This window comes from Actinia tenebrosa, unplaced genomic scaffold, assembly GCF_029948245.1.
Source record: "Actinia tenebrosa isolate PJP-AT-01 unplaced genomic scaffold, QUT_ActTen_1.0 PGA_scaffold10__47_contigs__length_13832649, whole genome shotgun sequence".
Taxonomy (NCBI): Eukaryota; Metazoa; Cnidaria; class Anthozoa; order Actiniaria; family Actiniidae; genus Actinia; species Actinia tenebrosa.
The window spans coordinates 13473464-13495706 of record NW_028292570.1 but is presented as its reverse complement, the minus strand read 5'-3'; the positions used below and the strand labels follow the sequence as shown (position 1 = coordinate 13495706).

The 22243-nt window shown below is 36.8% G+C and overlaps 3 protein-coding genes across 8 annotated transcripts in view; all 3 read right to left on the bottom strand.

The window, feature by feature from the left end:
- LOC148913131 (uncharacterized) overlaps positions 1-710 on the bottom strand; it is a 1141-nt gene extending 431 nt beyond the window's left edge. The window contains exons 1-2 of the mRNA XM_089027080.1: positions 400-710; positions 63-323 (exon numbers count right to left, since the gene is read on the bottom strand). Coding sequence (XP_088883206.1) covers positions 63-323; positions 400-650 — 512 coding nt within the window. The 5' untranslated portion in view covers positions 651-710. The remainder of the gene's footprint in view (positions 1-62; positions 324-399) is intronic.
- Positions 1-14523, bottom strand: part of LOC116290161 (leucine-rich repeat-containing protein 56-like) — a 16010-nt gene extending 1487 nt beyond the window's left edge. For 2 of the 3 annotated variants that reach the window (XM_089027074.1, XM_089027075.1), the window contains exons 1-11: positions 14384-14523; positions 13593-13680; positions 13091-13151; positions 12525-12621; positions 11929-12036; positions 8205-8427; positions 7340-7555; positions 7089-7144; positions 6788-6942; positions 6183-6245; positions 5397-5615 (exon numbers count right to left, since the gene is read on the bottom strand). In XM_089027074.1, coding sequence (XP_088883200.1) covers positions 5397-5615; positions 6183-6245; positions 6788-6942; positions 7089-7144; positions 7340-7555; positions 8205-8427; positions 11929-12036; positions 12525-12621; positions 13091-13151; positions 13593-13632 — 1238 coding nt within the window. In that variant the 5' untranslated portion in view covers positions 13633-13680; positions 14384-14523. Of the gene's footprint in view, positions 1-3863; positions 4629-5396; positions 5616-6182; positions 6246-6787; positions 6943-7088; positions 7145-7339; positions 7556-8204; positions 8428-11928; positions 12037-12524; positions 12622-13090; positions 13152-13592; positions 13681-14383 lie in introns of those variants that run through there. The other variant, XM_089027073.1, reaches the window with a different exon arrangement.
- Positions 14440-22243, bottom strand: LOC116290160 (phosphatidylserine synthase 2). Of its 4 annotated transcripts, XM_089027077.1 has the most exons (10): positions 21888-22243; positions 21007-21108; positions 20468-20550; positions 19284-19351; positions 18690-18824; positions 18104-18154; positions 16961-17074; positions 15910-15987; positions 15406-15437; positions 14440-14579 (listed from the first exon to the last, which is right to left on the bottom strand). In XM_089027077.1, the coding sequence occupies exons 1-9, from the start codon at positions 22100-22102 to the stop codon at positions 15408-15410; spliced, it is 876 nt and encodes a 291-aa protein (XP_088883203.1). In that variant the 5' UTR covers positions 22103-22243; the 3' UTR covers positions 14440-14579; positions 15406-15407. The 4 variants fall into 4 exon arrangements, with proteins under 4 accessions (XP_088883203.1, XP_088883204.1, XP_088883202.1 ...); XM_089027078.1 differs by lacking the exon at positions 15406-15437; XM_089027076.1 differs by lacking the exons at positions 14440-14579; positions 15406-15437 and having other exon boundaries at positions 15767-15987.

Sequence of the window (22243 nt, the reverse complement as noted above, 5' to 3'; positions counted from 1 at the left end):
CAAGCCATATCTAAAAATTTGAGCACAAATTATTACAAAATATTAAATTATTATCAAATTACCTATCTTCCTCTTTCTCAAGTTCCCTTCTATTGTTGATCTTCTTGAGAATTTCTGTCGAGTCGTCATGCTGTAGGTTTTTGTCATCCACGTCAACCACATACTTCGTTTCCCTAGTATTAATAGCCTTACAAATTTCTGCAATTTCTTGTTTAGCACTTTTCTCGCTGCTAGATTGAGAAGACTCGTATTCATCATCAATTATTTTTGATGTCGATGGTGTTTCCCGCTGCGTTTTGTCTGTTGACGTGGTATCGTCATTCCTATAAGAATAATTTTATATTATTATCCTCTTAACTTACGGAAAGCACTTTGCACCTGTTTAATAATTGATTGTACCTTGTAAGTAGAGCGTTGTTGAGCAGTTTAGAAGCTCGTTTTCTTAGGCGCTCTTGTAAAGCCTTGCAAGCGGACTTATCCTCGACCAAATACTGGTCTCCTGCTTCTCCCATCACTTCTGCGTGTCGTCTCATGTAGCTCAACACGCTTTTCCACTCTCTCCCACATGTATTTACAGCCTGAAGAATGAGAATATCCTCCAGTTCTGTATAATTTCTTCTTGCTTTTCTTTGTTTTTTCACGTTTTCCATCGTGTTCAATGTTCTTGTACGAATGATGAAAAGAGTGCCTTGCTAGCAAACGTGCCCACGTGCGCTAAGCGTGAATGTTATCAACCTTCTTGTGTTTCCTAATTGTGTTTGTGTTTTGTTTCCTAATTATGTTAATAATAATGCATACATTCTAAGTGCACGCACGCTTTGACAAGTTGTAGCAAATTATTTGCATATCTTCGCCTTTGTAAAAGTTTATAGGTATTTATTAAGTTCAAAACAAGTAATGGATGTTCCTCCTTTCCCAACCTTTGTTGTGATGACGCTGTTGGCTGTGGTTACAGTTGTAAAACTTGTGCTCCAAAGATCACCACGCCTAGTTCCTCTATTTCCTACCCATGTTATAGGGAATCTGCTCATAGCACTTCTTATGCTGGTCTCTATAGTACCAACAGGGAGATTTAACCTCTTAGCCCGACTTCTTGGCAATCAGCTTCTTCACCGCCAAAACAATGGCATCGATATTTATCGTTCAGTACGGAGCTACCCACGCGTTTTTTGGTACATGACCGGGGAAACACCTGAATCCTTTGATGCTATTATACGAAGAATAGCCGTAGACGTTACTCTTCCAAGACATACACCTCGAGTACCAGCAACTAATAGACGAAGAGCTTGCAAACTTGACGTCACAAACAGAGTCCTCATGGTTGTTATGTGGCTAAGGCAATACCCGAAACTGTACGTCCTCGCATTCATCTTTAGAATAAGCAAAAGTACCGTTGCTGAAGAAATCTATCATATCGTTCCAATTCTGTTTGTCCGCTATCAAAATTTTATCACATGGCACTCTCTAAGGGTTTGGAGTAATTTTCTGGACACTCTGCCACATTTTTCAAACGCTGTAGGTATGATAGACGCCACGACACACAGAATTCAAAGACCATCTGGCCCAAGACAAGCAGAGTTTTATAGAGGCGACAAGAAATACCACTTTATAAGTACGCAAATAGTAATCGATGCAGACGGATTGATAGTACTACTTGTAGCTGGGTAAGTTTGTAGACTTGTCTAGGTTTAAGATAGTAATGAATGAATGGATGGATGGATGGATGGATGGGTGGGTGGGTGGGTGGGTGGGTGGGTGGATGGATGGATGGATGGATGAGTGAATGAATGAATGATTATGATGGTCATAACGATATGATTTACCCTGACACATTTGTTTACTACTGAAAGATAAATGCATACATTTTTCAGTTTTCCGGGGCGTATGAAAGATGCAGAAACATTCAGACGACTTCCTGCTATAGGACACAGGAGAATAAGAAATCTTCCACAACGAGCAAGGCTGCTTGCTGATGGGGGATATGCTAACCGCCCTCCTCTCATTACACCAAGACGTATTGCCCACAACAGAAGACAGCGAGATGCTAACAGGGCCCTGAGATCACTTCGTATCCGAGTGGAGCCCACTATTGGTTCTCTTAAAGTATATTCGGCTTCCTCAGATATCTTTCGTCACATGAGACCGCTCCAACCCATCGTAGTAGCAACCTGTGGATTTCATGCAAATCGAAGGAGACTAATTCTTAGAGGACTGTAGGAAAGAGAATATCAACTCGTTTCTTTACAGACTGATTTCCCCCTAACGATACAATTTGTGGAATATTCGAGAAACTTTGATAACGTTTCGTCAACCTCTTTCTTTCCAAAGACTTTGCTTACAAGTGTAACTTGGATTTTTCATTGTAGATTTGAGAACACTGAAGTATGAAGGCCGATTTACACGGTACAACGTTTGCTTACGAGTGTCGCATGCAATCTGCTTACGCCATCCTTACAACATGGCTACCACTGTCGTATGCGATTGTTGTAGGGTTTTAAATCATGTCTTAAAATCCTCAGTGGTAGCCGTGTTGTAAGGATGGCGTAAGCAGATTGCATGCGACACTCGTAAGCAAACGTTGTACCGTGTAAATCGGCCTTAACAATTTTAGTTGATATAATACATGTTCGTCAGCAAAAATTATTTGTTTATTTGTTTGTTGAGTATAGACTGATTGTGTACTCATATCAACAAACCATATTTTAGTTCAAAAAGGTCATATAAAACAGTACCAGTTCAGAATATTAAGTAAAAAAATAGTGCTCGTTAAGCAATAGAAAACAAAACATTTACTGAGTTAACCTATATTCTGGGTAGCATGAGTATCAGGCTCTCCGGGAGAGGGGAAAGAGAGAGCCGGCTTCCTTCCCTTCTCTCCCCCTCCCCCTCGGAAGACCTGATACTCAGGCTATATTCCGGGTGGATTAATGAGCGTGGAATATACTGTCGCTAATCCGCTAAATCGGAAATCTCTATTCCATGATATTCACTCGTATTACTCATCAATAGAATATCGTGCTAAGGAATTTGCTTATTCTTTTAGCCAATCATAATCCGACAATATTATCATAATGATAAGAGACTGACACCTGTCAGAGAATTATTATAAATAGAGCTCATGTAATAGCGCAGAGCAACCGTGACGTCAACAACGAAGACAAACGCGAAATTCAGACAAACAAACTTATAGTTTACTTTCAGCAGATAATTTTCACAGCCGATCGCAGTGGATCTTAGTTTAAAAGGGTTATTATTGTAACTTTAAGTAAAACTAATAAAATCGGTTCGTGTAATCCTCGTCGCGGTTAAACAGAATGCAATGTTTATCTGAGTCTTGAAGCTATTTTTAGAATCTGTGCGCTCTTAGTTCAACACAGAGAGTAGAATAAAGATCCCGAAGCTCATACCGAGACCTAGGTACAAACCCTTTACTTTGTTAAGTATATCTAGTCAAATATCCTGTCGTACTGTAGCCTTAAATGCGCGATTACACGGAGCAATTTTCTCTGCAACTTGTCTTTCAACGGCGTTATGAAACAAGTTGCAAGAGGGTTTACACTGTGCAAAGGAGAAGCAATCGTTAACAAAAGTAGAAACAAATTCTACTTTATGCAAAGATTGCTGCACCTTGTCACGCAACATTTGTTTTCAAATTACTCTCTACGTCACTGACTAGCCTGGTGTTTACATGGAAGCATAAAAGCGTTTTCACATGCATGACAGTGTAGTCAGTGGCAGGTCGGTGCAGAACAATAGTTATTCAAATTGGTTGCCATATTTTGATACGGTGTATGATGATTCAATCTAAAAAGCAAAACAAAGCAATTTGAAGCAGCTGTATATTAAAGAGAAACACCGGCTAGAGCTTGTCGTTGGGTTTAATGATTCTTAACGATGACTCATATTTACAAGTTAGTTTTATCAAACATTAAAAATATCTTACATCGTGTCCAACACAAAATGAACCCCCCTCCCCTCCCCCCTCGTGCAAAGTAGGGGCATTTTGCATGACGTTGCCCCACGTTGATAATATTGGAAGCACCGAGCAAACACCGGGTTTTTGACGACCCGACTTAATATCCCGTGAGGTTATACCGAGCAAACACCGGGTTTTTAACGTCCCGCCTTTATATCCGCTAAGGTATAACTGATGATATAACTCAGACTAACTGATTTAGAAATAAACGCTCGTTATAGTTATATTAATGAAACTTACAAATCCCGGACACACAACGGGATTTTATGCACCTTCTTTCCCCGGTAGCCGGGTATTTGACTCGTTAAATTTGCTAGGCTTGCTGTCCAACAACATAGCTACCATAAAAGCACAGTGTATTGGAAAGAATGGGCACTGCACAGTACTGCACATTTTACACCTGTTTTTCTTAAAGCTAACGCCGGACAATCTTGTTTGTATTAAAAGTACCTGACCCCTCCCTCCTGGGGATACTGTTTGCTAACCTACGAATCAAACCTATTACTAGTTTGGTTTGAGCCTTCGCTTCTGTAGAGCAGCGGCAGCTGTACCAGGCCTGTAACCATGGGATACCTGAGTGACAGGTGTTTGGCTGGACGGTTGAGGCGAATCTTCAGAAGTTCTCCGAGTACCTGGTGGGTCTGGTAAAACTCTACCAAAAAAACATGGCCGCCGTGGGCGATATATTCGTCCTCAATCTCTCTCGTTTTCGCCGCCATCTTGAAAATATTGAAACGAGAGAGACTGTGGACGATTATTTTGGTTCCCAAAGCACGCTGGGTCCAAGTTTTCGGGACCCATAAGTCCTTTCGGTCATTGTAACGTTACAGTCTCTAAGCGTGGAGACGGAACGAAAGAGCGAGTGACTGTGGAAGAGTCTTACATCTGATAAGCAGCTAAGTCAGTACATGTTTAGTTTTAGGGGGGAGGGGTAGAGTTAATTGTATTCCACAGGAAGACCATGATTTAGAAAGGTCAAACCTGTGATAAGCGGCCAAGGGAATACCAGTGCATGTCAGTACATGTTCAATTTTAGGGGGGAGGGGTAGAGTGGATTGTATTCCACAGGAAGACCAAGATAAAGAAAGGTCAAACCTCTGATAAGCATCCAAGGGAAACATGGCTTTCCATAAGAATGGTTATTGTATGAGTGGGAAACATACTGTACTGACTTACAGCACATACATGGTACGACATGCTGTAACATTGAAATGGCTTTCCATAAGAATGGTTATTGTACGAGTGGAAAACTTACAGCACATACAAGGTATGACATGCCGTAACATTCAAAATGGCTTCCCATTGTCTTCAGTAATTCATCCAATCACATAGCATAGTTACGGCTACAGTACAGCTATACATTTGCCGTATAATTTCCCACTCATACCAAAACCACTGTATATAATGTCTTGATCAATACCTTCTTATCCTAAACTCTCCAGAAGTGTGTGGTCGTTGGAGATCCCTCCCCACCAGGGGTGCTGTAGGTAATGATCTCCCCAAAGGAGATGGTCTTTTGTGACGATGTTCTTTGGGTGGGGGAGGGGAGGGTGACATTTCTGGTTGAGGAATGGTTGGTGATGCAGAGGAAATGGAGTTAGCTGCTTCAGTTTTTCTTGGTGAGGAAAAAGGAGATTCCCTGAAATATGAACAACATCTCTTTTTGAGTTTTTTATTTTTGTATGCTCAAGACATTAATTTTCTTCTGGCTAATGATCTTAGTTATATCATTCAACCATTCATTAATTATTATTATCTATAGTTATTATCGTTCTTATCATCAGTATCATCGTTGTCATGGTCATCACCATCGTCATTATCATCATCACCATCTGGCATCATCATGGTCATCATCACCGTCATTGCTATCATCATCATCCTTATCTCATTACCATTATCTCTGTCATCCTCATCATCATCTTCACTGTCATCATCATCAGTGTCATCACCATCATCATCAGTGTCATCACCATCACAATCATTAACATTATAATCACTATCATCATCAACATTATCTTCACTATCGTCATCATCATCAACATTATCATCACTATCATCATCATCATCATCATCAACATTATCATCACTATCATCATCAATATTATTATCACTATCACCATCATCATCATCATCAGTGTCATCACCATCACAAACATTATCATACCTATCATCATCATTGGCATCATAATGTGTAGTCATTACTCACCCTTCTGATTGGCTAGATTCTGTATCAGCACTCGTTGGTAACTTATGATCTTCCTCTAAGAATCTTAACAAACAAAGAATAATATGATGATAATACTTCAAGGACTGGCCTGAGAGTACATGGCCACTTAACACTTCACTTTCGCTGTAGCTGTCATCAGGTTGTAATACTGAAGAAATAGAATAGGCCATGCGTGCTGTCTGCAGTTATAATTAGCACAGAGGGATTGGTAGAATATGAGAGAAGTGTTGGGAGAAGATTACCGAAGAGATTATTGAAGTCAATATTTATACAAAGACATCCAGTTTATTAAGGTTAGTTTAACTGGAGTCCTGATATGACATAACAGTAAATTTACAGCATATAGATATAATAGACATAGCATGGATTTGACATATAGATTAAGTACCATAAATTCAATCCCTTCTTTAAATCATATTTGCTTAGGATTGCATTACTATACTAACCCCCCCCCCCCCCCCCCAATCATACCCTTTCTCCCTCCCACCCCACCCCATGTTCAAAATGTAATTAATTCTTAAGATGACATTAACAAGTTTCATTTAATTCATTAATTTATCAAATTGCCTTGTTTTGTCACTCACTTTGCAAACTGTTGCCTCCATTCCCTCAGCTCCGTGAAGACATCGTGTTTTGAAGGGAATTGTTTGTTGTTTTCTTCTTCATAGCTTTTTTCAGGAGTATGAATTGGTGAGTTGGTGGTAGAAGGAGGGATAACTGAACTAAAAGCCTTGATATTCTGTTAAAAATAAGAAATATAAATGAATGAATGAATGAGACGGAGTTAGTGAGTTGGTCAGTTAGTCGGTCAGTCAGTCAGTCAGTCCATCAGTCATCCAGTGGATTGGTCAGTCAGTGAGTCAGACATATATGACAGGTACTAACCTTTCTTCTTGCCTTAAGGGCTTTTGAGATATTTCCACAGATTACCTCACCAGAACCTAAACAAGAAAACAACCATAAAAAAGAGACTATGAGTGATTCTTCTGAAGTACTTCTGAAGATCTTGAAGCATGTTTCAGAAAAGACAATGTGGTTGTTCTATTCTAAAATGAACATCTTAACAATTGCAAAATCCAGAACTTCAATCTTTACATCACACTTTGGTACTTTCTAAAATGTAAATCAAATCCTACCATGGGTAAGATCACTGCTGTCGTCGCCCTGAAATATACCAGACAGCTCGGAACTATTGCCAGAAGCACCTAAAGATGAACCTGGACGCTGACCAATAGAGCTTCCTGGACGTTGCCTCATAGCCGATGATGGTCTCTGCCTGGACATGGCTGTTTTGGGTCTGGTATTTTTCCTGGCTGATGCTGGCCTTGCTGCTGCTACTGGTTTGGATGATTCTGATGAGCAAGTTGATATTTCATAATATCAGCAGAAGCAACAACATTAAAATAGTGGTGTAATGATGTTGATGAATGATGATGATGATGAAAAATAATGGTGGTGATGGTGATGATGATGGTGATGATGATAGTGATGATGAAGGTGATGATGTTGATGATGGTGATGATGATGGTGCTGATGGTGCTGATGATCATGGTGCTGATGGTGATGATGATGAAGGTGATGATTAAGGTGATGATGATCATGGTGCTGATGGTGATGATGATGATGATGATGGTGATGATGATGGTGGTGATGGTGGTGATGATGATGATGATGATGATGGTGATGATGTTGGTGATGATGATGGTATTAATGATGGTGAATGATGGTGATGATGGTGAAAGTGATGATAATGATGATGATAATGATGATGATGATGGTGTTGGTGATGATGATGGTGATGATGGTGATGATGATGGTGATGATGATGATGATGGTATTAATGATGGTGAATGATGGTGATGATGGTGAAAGTGATGATAATGATGATGATAATGATAATGATGATGATGATGGTGCTGATGATGGTGCTGCTGATGATGTTGATGATGATGATCATGGTGAATGATGATGATGGTGATGATGATGATGATGATGACATACCTGTTTCCTCCTGCTCATTCTCTACTGTTTTAAGAGCATTACTAATCAGCTGCCATTCCTCCTTCAAGTGATTAGGTACCCTTGCACTCTTAGCAGATTCTGGCATGTCCCTCAAAACGTCCTTCCCACCAACCTTCTCCACCAAGAACGGTTCGTCATCCAGTATCTTCAACCTTGGTACCGCTTGATGGATGGATTTACGGTATTCATAGCCTGCCATTTCCTAATAATTATTATGATCAAATTACTAATGATTTATGAGGTAAGCACAACAGAAATTATTCCTCGGTACACTGTAGAAGTCAAGAAATAGACCAGTTTCGAATGCCAAATTACCGCTGTGTTCAAATAGTGTCGAAGCATTGCTTTCTTTAACTTCTACAACTATGTCAGGTTTATGGGCACTGTTTTCTGGAGCTTCTGTTACTGTATGTATCCATTCAGCTTCTAGGTTGGTCTCCTTTTCATTATTGTTATTATTATTATTATCATTTATTATCATTTTTATTTGTGAGTGGGCTCCCGGATGAAAGATATTATTATTATCATTATTATTATTCATGCAGGCTTAAAATAATATTTATTAAAGGTGTATTAAACATATTTTTACATGATAGTTTTGATTCATCAGCTTTTTAATTATAAATCAAGCCAAGCTTTTGAGCATCTTGTTCTGCATCATGTATCTTAACTCTGCTTACAAACACTTATTGAATGTATTTTTACCTTCCCTTGGGAAAATTTTGTTACTTAACGTATACTTGAACAATACTTAATGTGTATTTATTTGACTTAATGTGTATCTGAACAGGTATCTAACTTGTATTTTAACAACTTTGTTAAATCCACCTTTTATTTGATATGTATCTATACAGGGATTAAAATGTATTTATACACAAAAATAGGAACTCAGTTGTTCAACCTCAAGTTAAGTAGAGTATTTTTAAGCTACTTGATCTGTACTTAACTACTGCTTTTTCAATAATTACACTTAAAGTAGTGTACTTAATGTATATTTGAACATCCCCTCTCCCTATTTGAATTAAAGTAGTACTTAAGTAGAGTATTTGATAAGTATTTGTTCCGTATTTAACAACTACTATATTATCAAATACATATCAAGTATACGAGGTCAATCCGTATTTATACACCCTATCTCCCCATTCGAATTAAAGTAGTACTTAAGTAGGGTATTTAATAGGTATTTGTGCCGCACTTAACAACTACTATATTATCAAATACATATCAAGTATATGAGGTTAATCCGTATTTATACACCCTCCCCATGTAAATTAAAGTTGTACTCAATTAGTATTTTAAAGTACAGTTGCTACAGCCAAAAATCTCGCGCTGCAGCACAATTGCAAAATTTTGCAGTGTAAAGCATGGATAACACAGCGCTACAAATCGTTGCTTGAAAGCTGCGATAAAGACATATTATTATAGTTTAAATTTGATATGTTGTAGTACGTCTACGAACGATGCTAGCAAGCTGCACAATATCACTGCATACTGATGCGACAACTGAAACATTTACCGCAACATGTTTGTAAATATATGCCGTTAATCCTAAATAAGGTAGCATAGAAGCACAAGTTATATATCTGCAATAATGACTTAGATATTTACCTTACATTTTCCAAAATCTACTGCTTGGTCGAAGAAAGCTTGCTCGTAATGTAATATCTTCTGTCAAGGCAAGCCGGCTTTCAACTACTGTATTCTGTGGCTACGTTGGATTTCGAAACCTCCTAGTTTACATCCCGTATGTAAAAAAATATACCTTTTGAATTCTTCTTCATAAAACTTGGACTTGTTTTAAATCGAAGTCAGCAGTTCTTATAATTCTCGAAACCTATTGTCAGCAAGCCCTATAAAGTTCTCGCACAATATGCTGCTAAGAACCCGCGCATTCGGAGTTCAGCAGCTTGATTACGATAAGAAAAGATCGCTGTACCACGAATAAAACTTTTCAACGTCCATTAAAATGTCTTTGAATAACGCAAAGACAGAAAAAAGGCAGCATTTTGCCGTAGATTGGGACGGCTTCTAATCCAAACAAGATACATGCTTGGCGGACTTTCGCGCGCATTGTTGTGGCTTCTCGGATTTCATTTTATTTACTTTGATCACGAGCACAGTGCATGGCTTCGATAATTCAATAAATCTGCTTATCATGATTGGCTAAGAAATCCAATCCTCAATTTCAAAATCTAAATGCGTGCTTACCAAAGCTCGTTAGAATAGTCCGCCAATATATGCAGAACTCACAACCTAGTCAAAGCACTACTTTAAAGATTTACTTTTGCTAGAATGAAGATTGAAGATTGAAGATTGTCAGTATATACGGAAATATATTAGTACACCGTGCCTGCAAAACAGTAAGCTGAAGCCGGCCATGTTATTGTCATAATCAGAACATGAGAGACAAACCGTTTCATCCCCGAAGTAATAATATACGTTATGGCTGGTAATGGGCAGCACAAGAACAAGAAGAAAAGCCCGTGGAGAAACTCAATTTGCTTGCTTTGACGATAATAAACGACGGACAGAACTAGAGAAGAGGCCAAGATGATACATAACATGAAGAATTATATGATATTATGAAAAGTACACTACAAACAAGAGGATTCCAAGAACTGAACACTTACGATCCGATACGCGGTTTTCCGTTTTCCAACGGCTTATACTATACCTATGACAAGGCCAACATAACTGAGCTGGAGGGACTAAATGCAGCCAAATTTATACCGCATCAATGAAGTCTACTATAAATCTTCATATTCACAATAGTAATAGAAACAAAACGTACAAAAAGAAACGCCAGGAGCATGGAATACGACACGTTTATTTGTGCCGATTTGGTTCGTATCTGATTGAGACTTTTTTAACTTAGTATTGTTATCTTCTTCAATTGATGCAATGGATTCACGAAGCCATCCCGAAGTGAATGATTCGCTATCTAAAGAATCCTTAATTGTGAATTAAGGAACAATCACTCTTCTGATAAATTTTTGAAGATGGCGCATAGCATTGTGATAGGAATCATGAAATCCAGATCGTATAGTAAGTAGATGTGACAAATATATATTAAGTAGCTATTAAGGCAATTCAAGTACAATTTTTGTTGCACATTAAGTATATATAAAGTATAGTAGTTTAAATACATATTAAGTCAAATATTCAAGTACGAATTAAATATACATTAGTTAGCTGGCAAGACAGAATTAAGTACTCGATAAATAGGGATGAAGTAGTGATTAAGCAATCCATTATACACCTAGTTTGATAATGCCATGTTAAATACAATTCAAGTATATATTAAGTATATGTGACAAATATATATCAAGTAGTTATTAAGGCCATTTTAAGTGCAATTTTTGTTGTACCTTTTATAATCATTAAGTATATATTAAGTAGGTGGTTAAATACATATTAAGTCAAAAATTAAAGTATGGATGAAATATACATTAGTTAGCTGGCAAGACAGAATTAAGTACTTGATAAATAGGGATAAAGCAGTGATTAAATGTAAAGCAAAAATACAAATTAAATACATATTAAGTAGTTCTCAATTACATGTGTTAAGTAGTGATTAATTACATGTTAAATATAAAAAAATTTCCCAAGGGTTGGCAGAAGAGTTGGCATGTGGTGCAACACAAACAGGGTTTCCCTCAAGATTAAGACTCTTGACTGATGAGCACAGTGAAAGAAACTCTACTTGCGACAGGTCGTCAATCAGGTTTCCTTCCAAGTCCAAGACCTCTAGGTTATCCAACATACTGACTGGGCTAACGTCATTGATGTCGTTGAATGCAACAAATAACTCCTGTCAATCAATCACATTAAAACGTGTCACATGATACAACGAGCTTGATTTGTATTGAAAAAATATATAATGTGTGCACATGTTGTGTGCAGTTATTAAAAAAACGAAGGGGTTAGCAGAACACAAGAGAAGTGTTAGGAGAAGCACAACGGGCAGCGGCAAATGCTTCTCAACACTTCTTGAGTATTATCTGCCAATCCTCAAGTACTTTATAACAGCAAACAGCACAGCAAGCAAGTTCTTTTCTTTAATTTATAAAATACAAATTACAGGAATGATGAAACTGGAAGCTCTTAAAATGCCCCTAATACCTGATTACAGACCAATTTAGAAAACACGGTTTTCAATTTGTTTTTCGTTTCAAACGAATTCCTGCTTCTTTACGGCACGGAAAAGTTGGCAAAATTCTCATCATCATTCTTATCATCATAATGATTATCATTATTATTATCATCATTATCATTATAATTATCATTAATGACACATACCACAAGAGATGAAAGAGAGCTAATACCGTCCAAGTCAGTCAGTCCACACTGCGACATCCACAAAATCTTCAGGTTACCCAAAGAAGTCCCCAAGTCTCTATATTATAACAATAACAATGACGTGGAGAACAAATGTCAATATACATGTATGGTAATAAATGGGAATGACATGAAGAGAAGGGGGGATGGGGGAACCTTTGAAGCACAGGAGAGAACCAACAAGCAACTCTTCTCCACGGCTCAAAATAGAAAACCTTTTAAGCCTGCCATAGTAAAGGAGCATGTGGTAAAAGGAGGTCATTTCAGTGAAATTTGGAGTGAAATTTTATCATTCCTTTTGCAACCCATTGTTATTTTCTCCTGCAAAACTTGAAATTTGGCCTGTCATTTGTCCATTGACAGGCGGCTATTTGGAACACTGTACTAGCATATTACACGGCTAATTCTGGGTGTCAAACACAAATTGCCGTTACAAAAGGTACTCTCACTGCCACCAACAGTGCATTCCTTTAAAACCATAAATCTATAAAAACCTTAAATCTAAACTTCAGATGCTTAAACCTTACCTGACTGTGGATATTACACTGTTTGATAATTTAAGTTGAACAAGATTTGGTAGCATTGCACCTGGAATCAGTGAAAAAAATAGTTAGGATTAACAGCCACAAACCAATGTATCTTAATCAAGTGACTAAACAATTGTTTTTGCTTATATCAAACCCTGGAACAACGTCAAGAGCTGACGATGAGAACTCATTAGAATGTGCATGTTATTCTTCATGCAGGACTTAAAATAATGTATTCCCCTTTTTTACAGCAGGTTAGGAAGGGGTGGGAGACAGGGCCTATGGTTCTAAGTCCTTGTCCAAGAAGACTTGAAGGTCTAACCATATGCAGATGTAATTACAAAGGCAGCATCTTCTCCTCAAATATTTTATAGCTGAGTGTTGGTCCGGCCGAGGCTTGAACCACAACCTCCCGCACAACAGAGCATTGCTCTTACAACTGAGCTAACCGGGTGGTGGTTAAATTAACAGAAATCAGATACAACTTGAGAAATATTTTTACCAAAATTCCCCAGGCTCTGTTCATCAGTATTTACTAGCATCTCCAGGCAGGTGGCATCATCCAAATTACTCACACCAGACAAGGATTTCTAAAAGTTATTAAAAAATGTAAAATGTTCAGCCATTGTTTTTATGAGCAACAAAGCAAAATGCTTGTAGAAATTAGCTATAGAAATATAAAGCAAATTCCATATCTTTTGCATCATTTTCTCAAAATTTATTGCGTGCTGTACCCTATAGCCTCAATTCTATGTAGAATTTAGAATGTGTCGTTAAAGAAAATTTGCATACCCAACAATGGAGGAACTTTTAAAAAAGGTACACCCACTTCTCTGGAATTTCAATTTTTTCTTCATAAAAACCTTTGTTTTGTTTTTCCTTACCCCTCACTCCCTGGGAATTTCGGATTTCCTTGGTGGTGGGGAATACTTGACGACTTTTCGCCGAAGGCGAACTGAATATTGGGGAATAATAACTGAAACGAAGTTGAGGTTATTATTCCCGATATTCACTGAGCCTGAGGTGAATAATTGTTTTAGTATAAATATACAGGTGATTCTTTAAAAACAGGATAGAAAGAAGATATAAGACATTAAAATTAGGTAACAGCAACAAAGCAGCTGGCCGCCATTTCAGATTATCTCTGGAGGCGATTATTGTGTGATAATCTGAGTTTCTCGACCAATTAACGGACAAGATTTTCAATAGTCACCTGTGTATTTATACTAAATGGTTATATTCTAGAACCCCACGATTCCTCTTAGTTACATACTCAACTGAGACTTATCTCACCTATTGCTTATTACTAAAAACTTTATATAAAAGTAGCGTAAGTCGTCTGTTTCCTCGTCGTCTCTTTTTACAGGCTCAGGGTTGACATATATTACCATCATCAAACTCTCGTATTTTGACTCCACTGTAACCACCTATCCTGGGCATATGATCACTCATGCCTTCTAGTATTAACATGTCATCTTCCATACTTTTACTGGTGGAATAAAGAAATGATAAGAAGCAATATGTCATCTTTATCACTATTTTCACTATCACCATGATTAACATCCCCGTCACTATTTATAATATCATCATCACCATCACCATCATTATCACCATCATCCATTGGCATCACCATCATCATCAATATCATTTTCATCATCAGTCTCATCATCACATTCATCATCACCACCATCAACAACATCACCACCATCATCATCACTATCACCATCATCACCATCATCATCATCACCATCATCATCACCATCACCATCACCATCATATCCACATCATCACCATCATCATCATCATCACCATCATCATCACCATCATCATCATCATCATCACTATCACCATAGGCATCACTATTATCATCATCACCATTATCATCATCATCATCATCAATATCATTATCATCATCTTCATTACCAGTCTCATCATCACATTCATCATCACCACCATCATACTATGATAATATCACAGCTGTTTACAATCAACAATGCCATATTCAATCAGCGTGCGATAATTTTTAAAGTTATTGTTAAATCTTTATAGATTAGAGTACAAACACTAGAATTGTGCAACACTTTACACCATTTAGTAGTAAATAGTGTTAATTAAACAATAGAAAACAATAGGATTAGCATAATTTAGCAGTATTTAGTGGTATTTATAATATAATAATAATAATAACTTTATTAATGTCTCTATTTCTTCTAGCCGGGCACAAGTGCCCTACTAATCGGGGAGACAAAAATAAAATCCTCTCCCCGGCGGGAAATCGTACCCCAGTCTCCCGCATGACAGACGGGGATACTCACCACTATGTTGCACACTTAATAGTGTTTGTATTCTAGTAACAAGAATAGAAAAGTATAATAGGTTAATAATACACAAGAGGTGGAAATGTAAAAATATGAAAATGGAATGGGATGGGAAAGGAAATAGAAAGATGTAGAGGGTTTAGAATATAGCCACGATATAATGCACGCTGATTGGTTACTTAGCATGTGTAAGCATGCATCCAAAAAATTGATGATGCTGCTGATGTTATTGAATAATGCACATATGTAATAAATATTAAGTTTGAAAATATTTTGAATTTGTTTTGATTAACCAAATTGTTTTTACTCATTTGCCATGTTATAAAAGGATTGGTCATTGATTAGCGTACATCCATCAAGTTTTAGTTGCACTTGGTTGGTTGCTTAATCACTCAAGAAGCTAGAGTCGCACTCAGCTATGCCTTGTGGGACTCTCACGCTTTCTTCGCAGCCTCCCATATAACCTATGGCCAGTCCTTTATTAGTAGCAATATAAATTACCTTGATAGCCAGGTAGTCACAAGTCTTCATCCCAAGGTATGTTCCAAAACCGTTACATAACAACACATCCATTATCCACTACAAATATCAATGAATATAAAACAACCTTTCATTTCATATCACCACCTCATTAGCTCAATACGTACAGAACTTTTATAACCAGTTGCTGCTAATTTGCATTTAAGTTAAAGACTAATGTTTTTGGAGTGAAAACCTGTTTAAATCGTTGAACTTGTTGATTTAGATAAGGTGTGTGAGTTTCTAATGAAAGAAATATTAAATCCTTTACAAGATATGAGCATTTGAAGTTTTGAAAATGAATCAAAACAAGACCATCAAGGCCCCCAGTGATAAATACATACAAAACTCTCTATTTTTGATCTTTCATATCTTCTTCTTTTGGTATTCAGTCAAATTTTACAAACTTTTCTGGAAAAACTTTTTTCACGGCATAATTCCTCAAATAATTGCAATGACATTTCCTGGTAAAAAGGCCTTATAACTATTAATCTCTGAATTATGAATGTTGTGTATATAGGTAAGAGCGTCAGTCTGTTGAGTGTGGGAGGTTGATGATGATGATGATGATGATGGTGGTGGTTATGTACTGTAATTAGTATTTTATTTGAGATTCTTGAATATATGATGATGATGATGGTGATGGTGATGATGATGGTGATGATGATGATGATGATGGTGATGATGATGATGATGATGATGATGATGATGCTGATGCTGATGATGGGATTAACAGTGGATTCCACAGAGTGGCTCTTCTTCCACTGGATTCCAGTTGGAATTTAGAAGTTGATTTTTGTGGAGGGAGGAAAGCTAGAGAACCTGGAAAACCCTCGATGTAGAGGAGAGAACCAACAAACATCTCTACTCACATACGACACCGAGCTTAGCAGGACTCAAACTAGCTGGGTCCCATTGGTGAGAGGCAAGTGCTCTCAGCGCTACGCCACCCATGCTTCCCAATGTGGTTAATGAGTATGGCAGAATATAAACATATCTGTAGTGTAGTTAAATTTAGAGGTGTTCAACTCACATGGTCCCACCAGCACTCACAGAAATTCGGCAGTTGATGTTCCAGCGTATATTCAAGAATCTCAAATAAAACACTAATTACAGTACACAACCACCAATCCCGGATCATCAGCGCCTGCAGAAGAATAGCAAACAAATTACATCAAACAAGAATTTTGGAAATTATTTATCAATATTTGAATACTCCTTTAAAATATTTTTTCTTCGAGTATTATACTTAGTCTAGTAGTTAACTTCTTCAGCATTCCTGATCTCTAGCTAATATCATTTAGGATAGCTTTATATTCATACTTAATGAATATAAGTCTAATACTCATTCAGAAAAAAAACAAACAAGTAAATGTAAAAATTACTTTTTGAATGAAATAGAAAACTTGTGCACATGCTGTGTGCAGTTATAAAGCATGTGCGGTTGACAGAACAAGAGAGAAGTGTTTAGGAGAAGCATGACGCGTAGTGGAGTGCTTCTTGTCACTTCTCAAATGTTTTGCCAATCCCCAAGTGCTTTATAACTGCACACAGCACAGCAAGCAAACTTTTATTTCTGTCATAAAAAATGCAAAGGGCCTGTGCGTGCTGAATGCTCTCATAAAGCATGCTTCCCAACCAATCAGAATGCGAGATTTATGACAGTTATTTTATAATGAGTATTAGACTTGTATTTGATTCCTAGAAAATTACCATAGAATCTTTATCCTTAACTTTGTCTTTAGATCTTTAGCTTATATTATAATATTTATCTAATGATTATCTTATGATCTTAGAGGATTAGAAATTTAAAATTTGTAATTCAGTCTAACATCTCTCTCAAGATGATTTTTAAGATTGCAGTTCTTTGATTGGTTGTCAATGAAATGTTAGTCAGTCAATGAGACATTAAACTGTGGGGGTCGAATTTATCGTTCATTTTATGAGCTGCTACGACTTAATAAAGATGTAAAATGGTAATGCACACACAAGAGCAAGATGCCGTTCGTTGAGTAACATTCCTTCATCTATTAATGATACACTCTACTGAAAACCATGACAACCAAACCACAGATCAGACTATGCTGTGACTACGGTAACTTAAATCTAAATATTATTAAATTATTAGATATCATTAAATTAAATATTATTAAATTAAGCAGCGTACAGTACATACCTTGGCCCACCATCCAATCAAGTGGCAGAACACAAAAAAGTCACACTTTTCCTGAACAAAAACAAAACCAGTTGACAAGCGAATGACAAGCATTATATAGCTCCGAAACGAATTAAAGGGGATGAAAATCAATGAAAATTGGAAATGACTTGTTTAAACTTATTTATATTGCGCAGATAGTAGCCAAGCAACAGGTTTCCTTCACAGTCAAAAGTGGCGGGGGAAAATTCTCAATTTTATCCAGCATCTAAATTGTGAGTAAATGACGTCATTTACTCAACCCTATTATTCTTTTCCCTTTTAGCCCAAAATATCTCAACAGCAAGTGGCTCCCAGGCTAAAATTTTCACTGATCTGGTTTTCATAATCCTAATCGAGTCATATTATTCTCAAATACTTCAATTATTTGGACTTTCAAAAATTGGGGCATTCTCATCCAAGTGCACAATTAAGCATACAAAGGATCACTACAAAAGATGAGTGGCACACGTTGATGAATGGCTTTGAAAACAGCCCTTGAAGTCACAATGCATTCTGTACATGACGTGAATCCTAGCGAAATAGCGTCCTGATAATGATTAATTACCATGAAGTTATGAAATGGACCATCTGGATGGCCAGGAGTAAAGAGTGAACAATCATCGCAGTACAATGTCTCTGGTAATGGTTCTCCAAGACTTTTGTCAAAATATTTTAACAACTGTCGAGCATCACCTAAAGTCTTGAAACAAAATACAATATCAATGATAATTACCAAAAGAATGTACTGTGTAGTTACAAAAAACATCCATACCCCACCCATGGAGGGAAGTGGAAAATCTGGAGGGGAGGGGGGGGTCAGAGAATGAGCAAAATTACAGAGTTTATAAGCAAAAACGTGGCTTTTAAGTCCTCAATTGACTGAACACAGAACACAGAAGAATCTCTGTAATTTCAATTTCAAATGACTACTGGAATTTGATTAATATAGCAATGAACTTTTCAATGGATCAAAGATCTTTGTAAAAAAAACTTTTTTTGATAATTTTTTTTACAACTAAATCTTCAAATGTTACATAGCTTGCTACTCAATCAAGTAATCTGATGTACCATTGACTTTTGAATGCATGCTAATTAATTATTAACCAATCAGAGTGTGTATTATATCGTAGCTGTTATAATGATTATTATAGAACAGTACCTGGAATAAGATGAAAATCAATGCCAACTCGTACAACACGCTCAAACACAGCATCAGTCTCCAAAATGCTACACAATAAAACATAAAAATATGCATTAATTTGTTGGAGTTCGTTAGTCATTTTAATTTATGTCCTACAAATTTATTCTAGGATTTCATAGTTTTAGTACCATCCTTGGCTGCTTTCATTATTATAAATTCCCTCGATATGCAGTGCATATATTCTAAACTTTTTCATTATATTATTTATTAATCGATTTCATGGCATTCACATTATGACATATTATATTATCGAAGTGTGATGTCATCAAATTCAAAATTTAGCAATGTTCATATTTGAAGGGAACATGACTTTGCCTACATTCTGCAAAATTAAGGGTGTTGCGATAAGTAAATATGGAGATATTGGGCATTAAAGTTCAAAAAATCCTCATACATTGTAGATTTCCTCTTATTTTGCACTGGATCCAATCTTGTTAAATTCAGTACCAAATAAAAGATAATGTATGAAGATACATGTATTTTTTTATTTCCTTTGGCTTTTTAACACTCTATCATTCTGAAATTTCACAGTATATCATATTTTACAAGCAGTTTCAGATACAGTAATGTCAAAAAGCCCCAAAGTTCTTTAAAAATATTTTTGTGGCGTCATGGTACTCTAGAGTATGGTAAGCTAAACAGGACAAAAGTATGGTGAGATCAAAATCACATATTGAGAATAATGCATCACTGTACGAGAATAAAAAATTGCTATGCGAGAACTGAAATCAGCATACGAGAATAAAAAATTCCTATGCGATAATTGAAATCAGGATACAAGTTTGCGAAATCAACTTACGAGAATAAATAATCATTATACCAGAATCGGAAACAAAATCACTATGTGAGTTCAGGAAATCACTAATCAAGAATATCGATTAACAGTCACAAAATATCGATTAAACAGTCCTCAATTAGAGCATGAAGCAAGATGGCGACTGCAGTGACTTTTTTCATCTTTAAGCAACATCGCTGAATGGATTGTTTCAATTTTATATTCTCATATGATGATTTCAGTTCTCGCATAGCAATTTTTTAATCTCGTACAGTGATGCATTATTCTCAACATGTGATTTTGATCTCACCATACTTTTGTCATGTTTAGCATACTAGAGAGATGTTAGTTATTGGTCAATCATTACCAGGGTGTGGACGCTTGAATGATCCGTCTCTGATCTGAGTGACACCAAACAACAAGAACACCATTACACAAGCGAACAATCCTCTGTACAAATTGAAACAAATTTTATAGTTAAAATAATGTACCACTGCCTTTCTAAACACCATAATTTAGGTCACTAAGGATCAAGCTATGGACCTCTTGCTTATAGCATGCAGCACACTAACCAAACAAGCCACACTTGCTCCTTAAAACAAGTGTGTGAGGTCACTGAGGATAAAATTATAGACCTCTTTCTTAGCAGGCAGAAGACTAACTAACCAAGCCACACTTGCTCCTTAAAATAAGTGTGTTAGGTCAATGGGGATCACACTATGGACTCCTCTTACTTAGCAGACAGCACACTAGCCAACCAAGCCACACTTGCTTCTTAAAACAAGTGTGTGTGGTCACTGAGAATCAAACTATGACTTAGCAAGCAGTACACAATCAATCCATACTTTTTTCTTTTCTTTTTTGTTATTTGATTTCTGTTAAATGCATGTGAACATTATAAAATACCTTTTGGTATTATATTGACTGTCCATTGGTGTTAACTCAAACAATGCAACATATACAAGCACAGCAAGCATTCCAACAAGGACTGTGATGGTATGTGCTTGCCTGCAGATAAAATGAAATAATGGCTGTCAGAAAACAACTTTTTTCTTATTCCTAAAATTGGTCCAAATAGGGAATGTGCTCTCAGTCTTGAATGTAAGATAGAAAAGTCTGTAGTACACCATCAACTGCAACACACAGATGACAGTAGACGTTGTGAAAGTCTAAACCAGAATAAAGACAAAATTTCAAGATAAAAAAACGTTTTTGTATTACTTCCACTGTGGCAAACATTGGGTAACCTCATAAATAGGGAATTAGGTTTTCAAATAATTTGAAGTCCAAGTATTGTTTAGTATTGTTTATAGTTTGAGAAGCCATATGAAGCACTTGAAAGATTCTTCCACCCTCTATCCAAACACCTCAAAGTTTTTGGTGTAAAAAAACTCGGATCCGCTCTGTTTTTTCAACTAACTTCTTGGCATTTGGAAATCGGATGTAACAATAATTTTTCATATACATATGATATATTAATTCTTTTTCTACTACTGCCTCTGTTTCTATTTCAGTTTCTACTTTCAGGATGGTAATAAAATTTATTCTACTCAAATACACAGAAACATCTATACCTTATTAACTGGTTTAAGGCTGTCATTGTAAGCGATATAAAAGTTCAATTAGAAGCGTTTATGAGCTAATTTAAATGCAAGTCATAATAAATGTTTATACAAACACATTGTTTACACTTATTAACGCTGACGTTATGCACGAAGCTGGTGAAGGTTATTCCTTCAACTATCAGTTTCCTTTAGTTCAAGCTCAATAACACCATTTTAACCTACCAGAAAAAGGTATTAGTGCCATCATCACTAAATTGTTGGGTCTGTTTTCGGTCCCATTCACATGCGATGGCAAAAGGACGTCGTTCAACATGGTCTCCACCATTGGCTCGTACTGTTGATTGCTCACTTAACTTCATGACTTTCTCCATAGAACTCTTACAACAGCACTGTCCACAAGTACATCTACACTCGGTTGACTCCTTTAGCTTGTCCATGACGTGTTATTGAAGAGATCAGGGTTGGTTTGGGGTGTTTTTATGTTGGATGTTGTTTGGAATCCCTTCGAAAAAAACCTGTTGAACTTTTATTAACAACCTGTAATGAATGAGGAGGACTGGGATATATCCTCACCTCAG

Coding starts and splice junctions, on each gene's coding strand:
- LOC116290160 (XM_089027076.1), bottom strand. CDS start 22,102: ATGGACAAGCTAAAGGAGTCAACCGAGTGTAGATGTACTTGTGGACAG. Junction 20,551..21,006: donor AGTCAATATAATACCAAAAG/GTATTTTATAAT, acceptor CAATTTGTACAG/AGGATTGTTCGCTTGTGTAA. Junction 17,075..18,103: donor TGATTGGATGGTGGGCCAAG/GTATGTACTGTA, acceptor ATTCTTCTGCAG/GCGCTGATGATCCGGGATTG.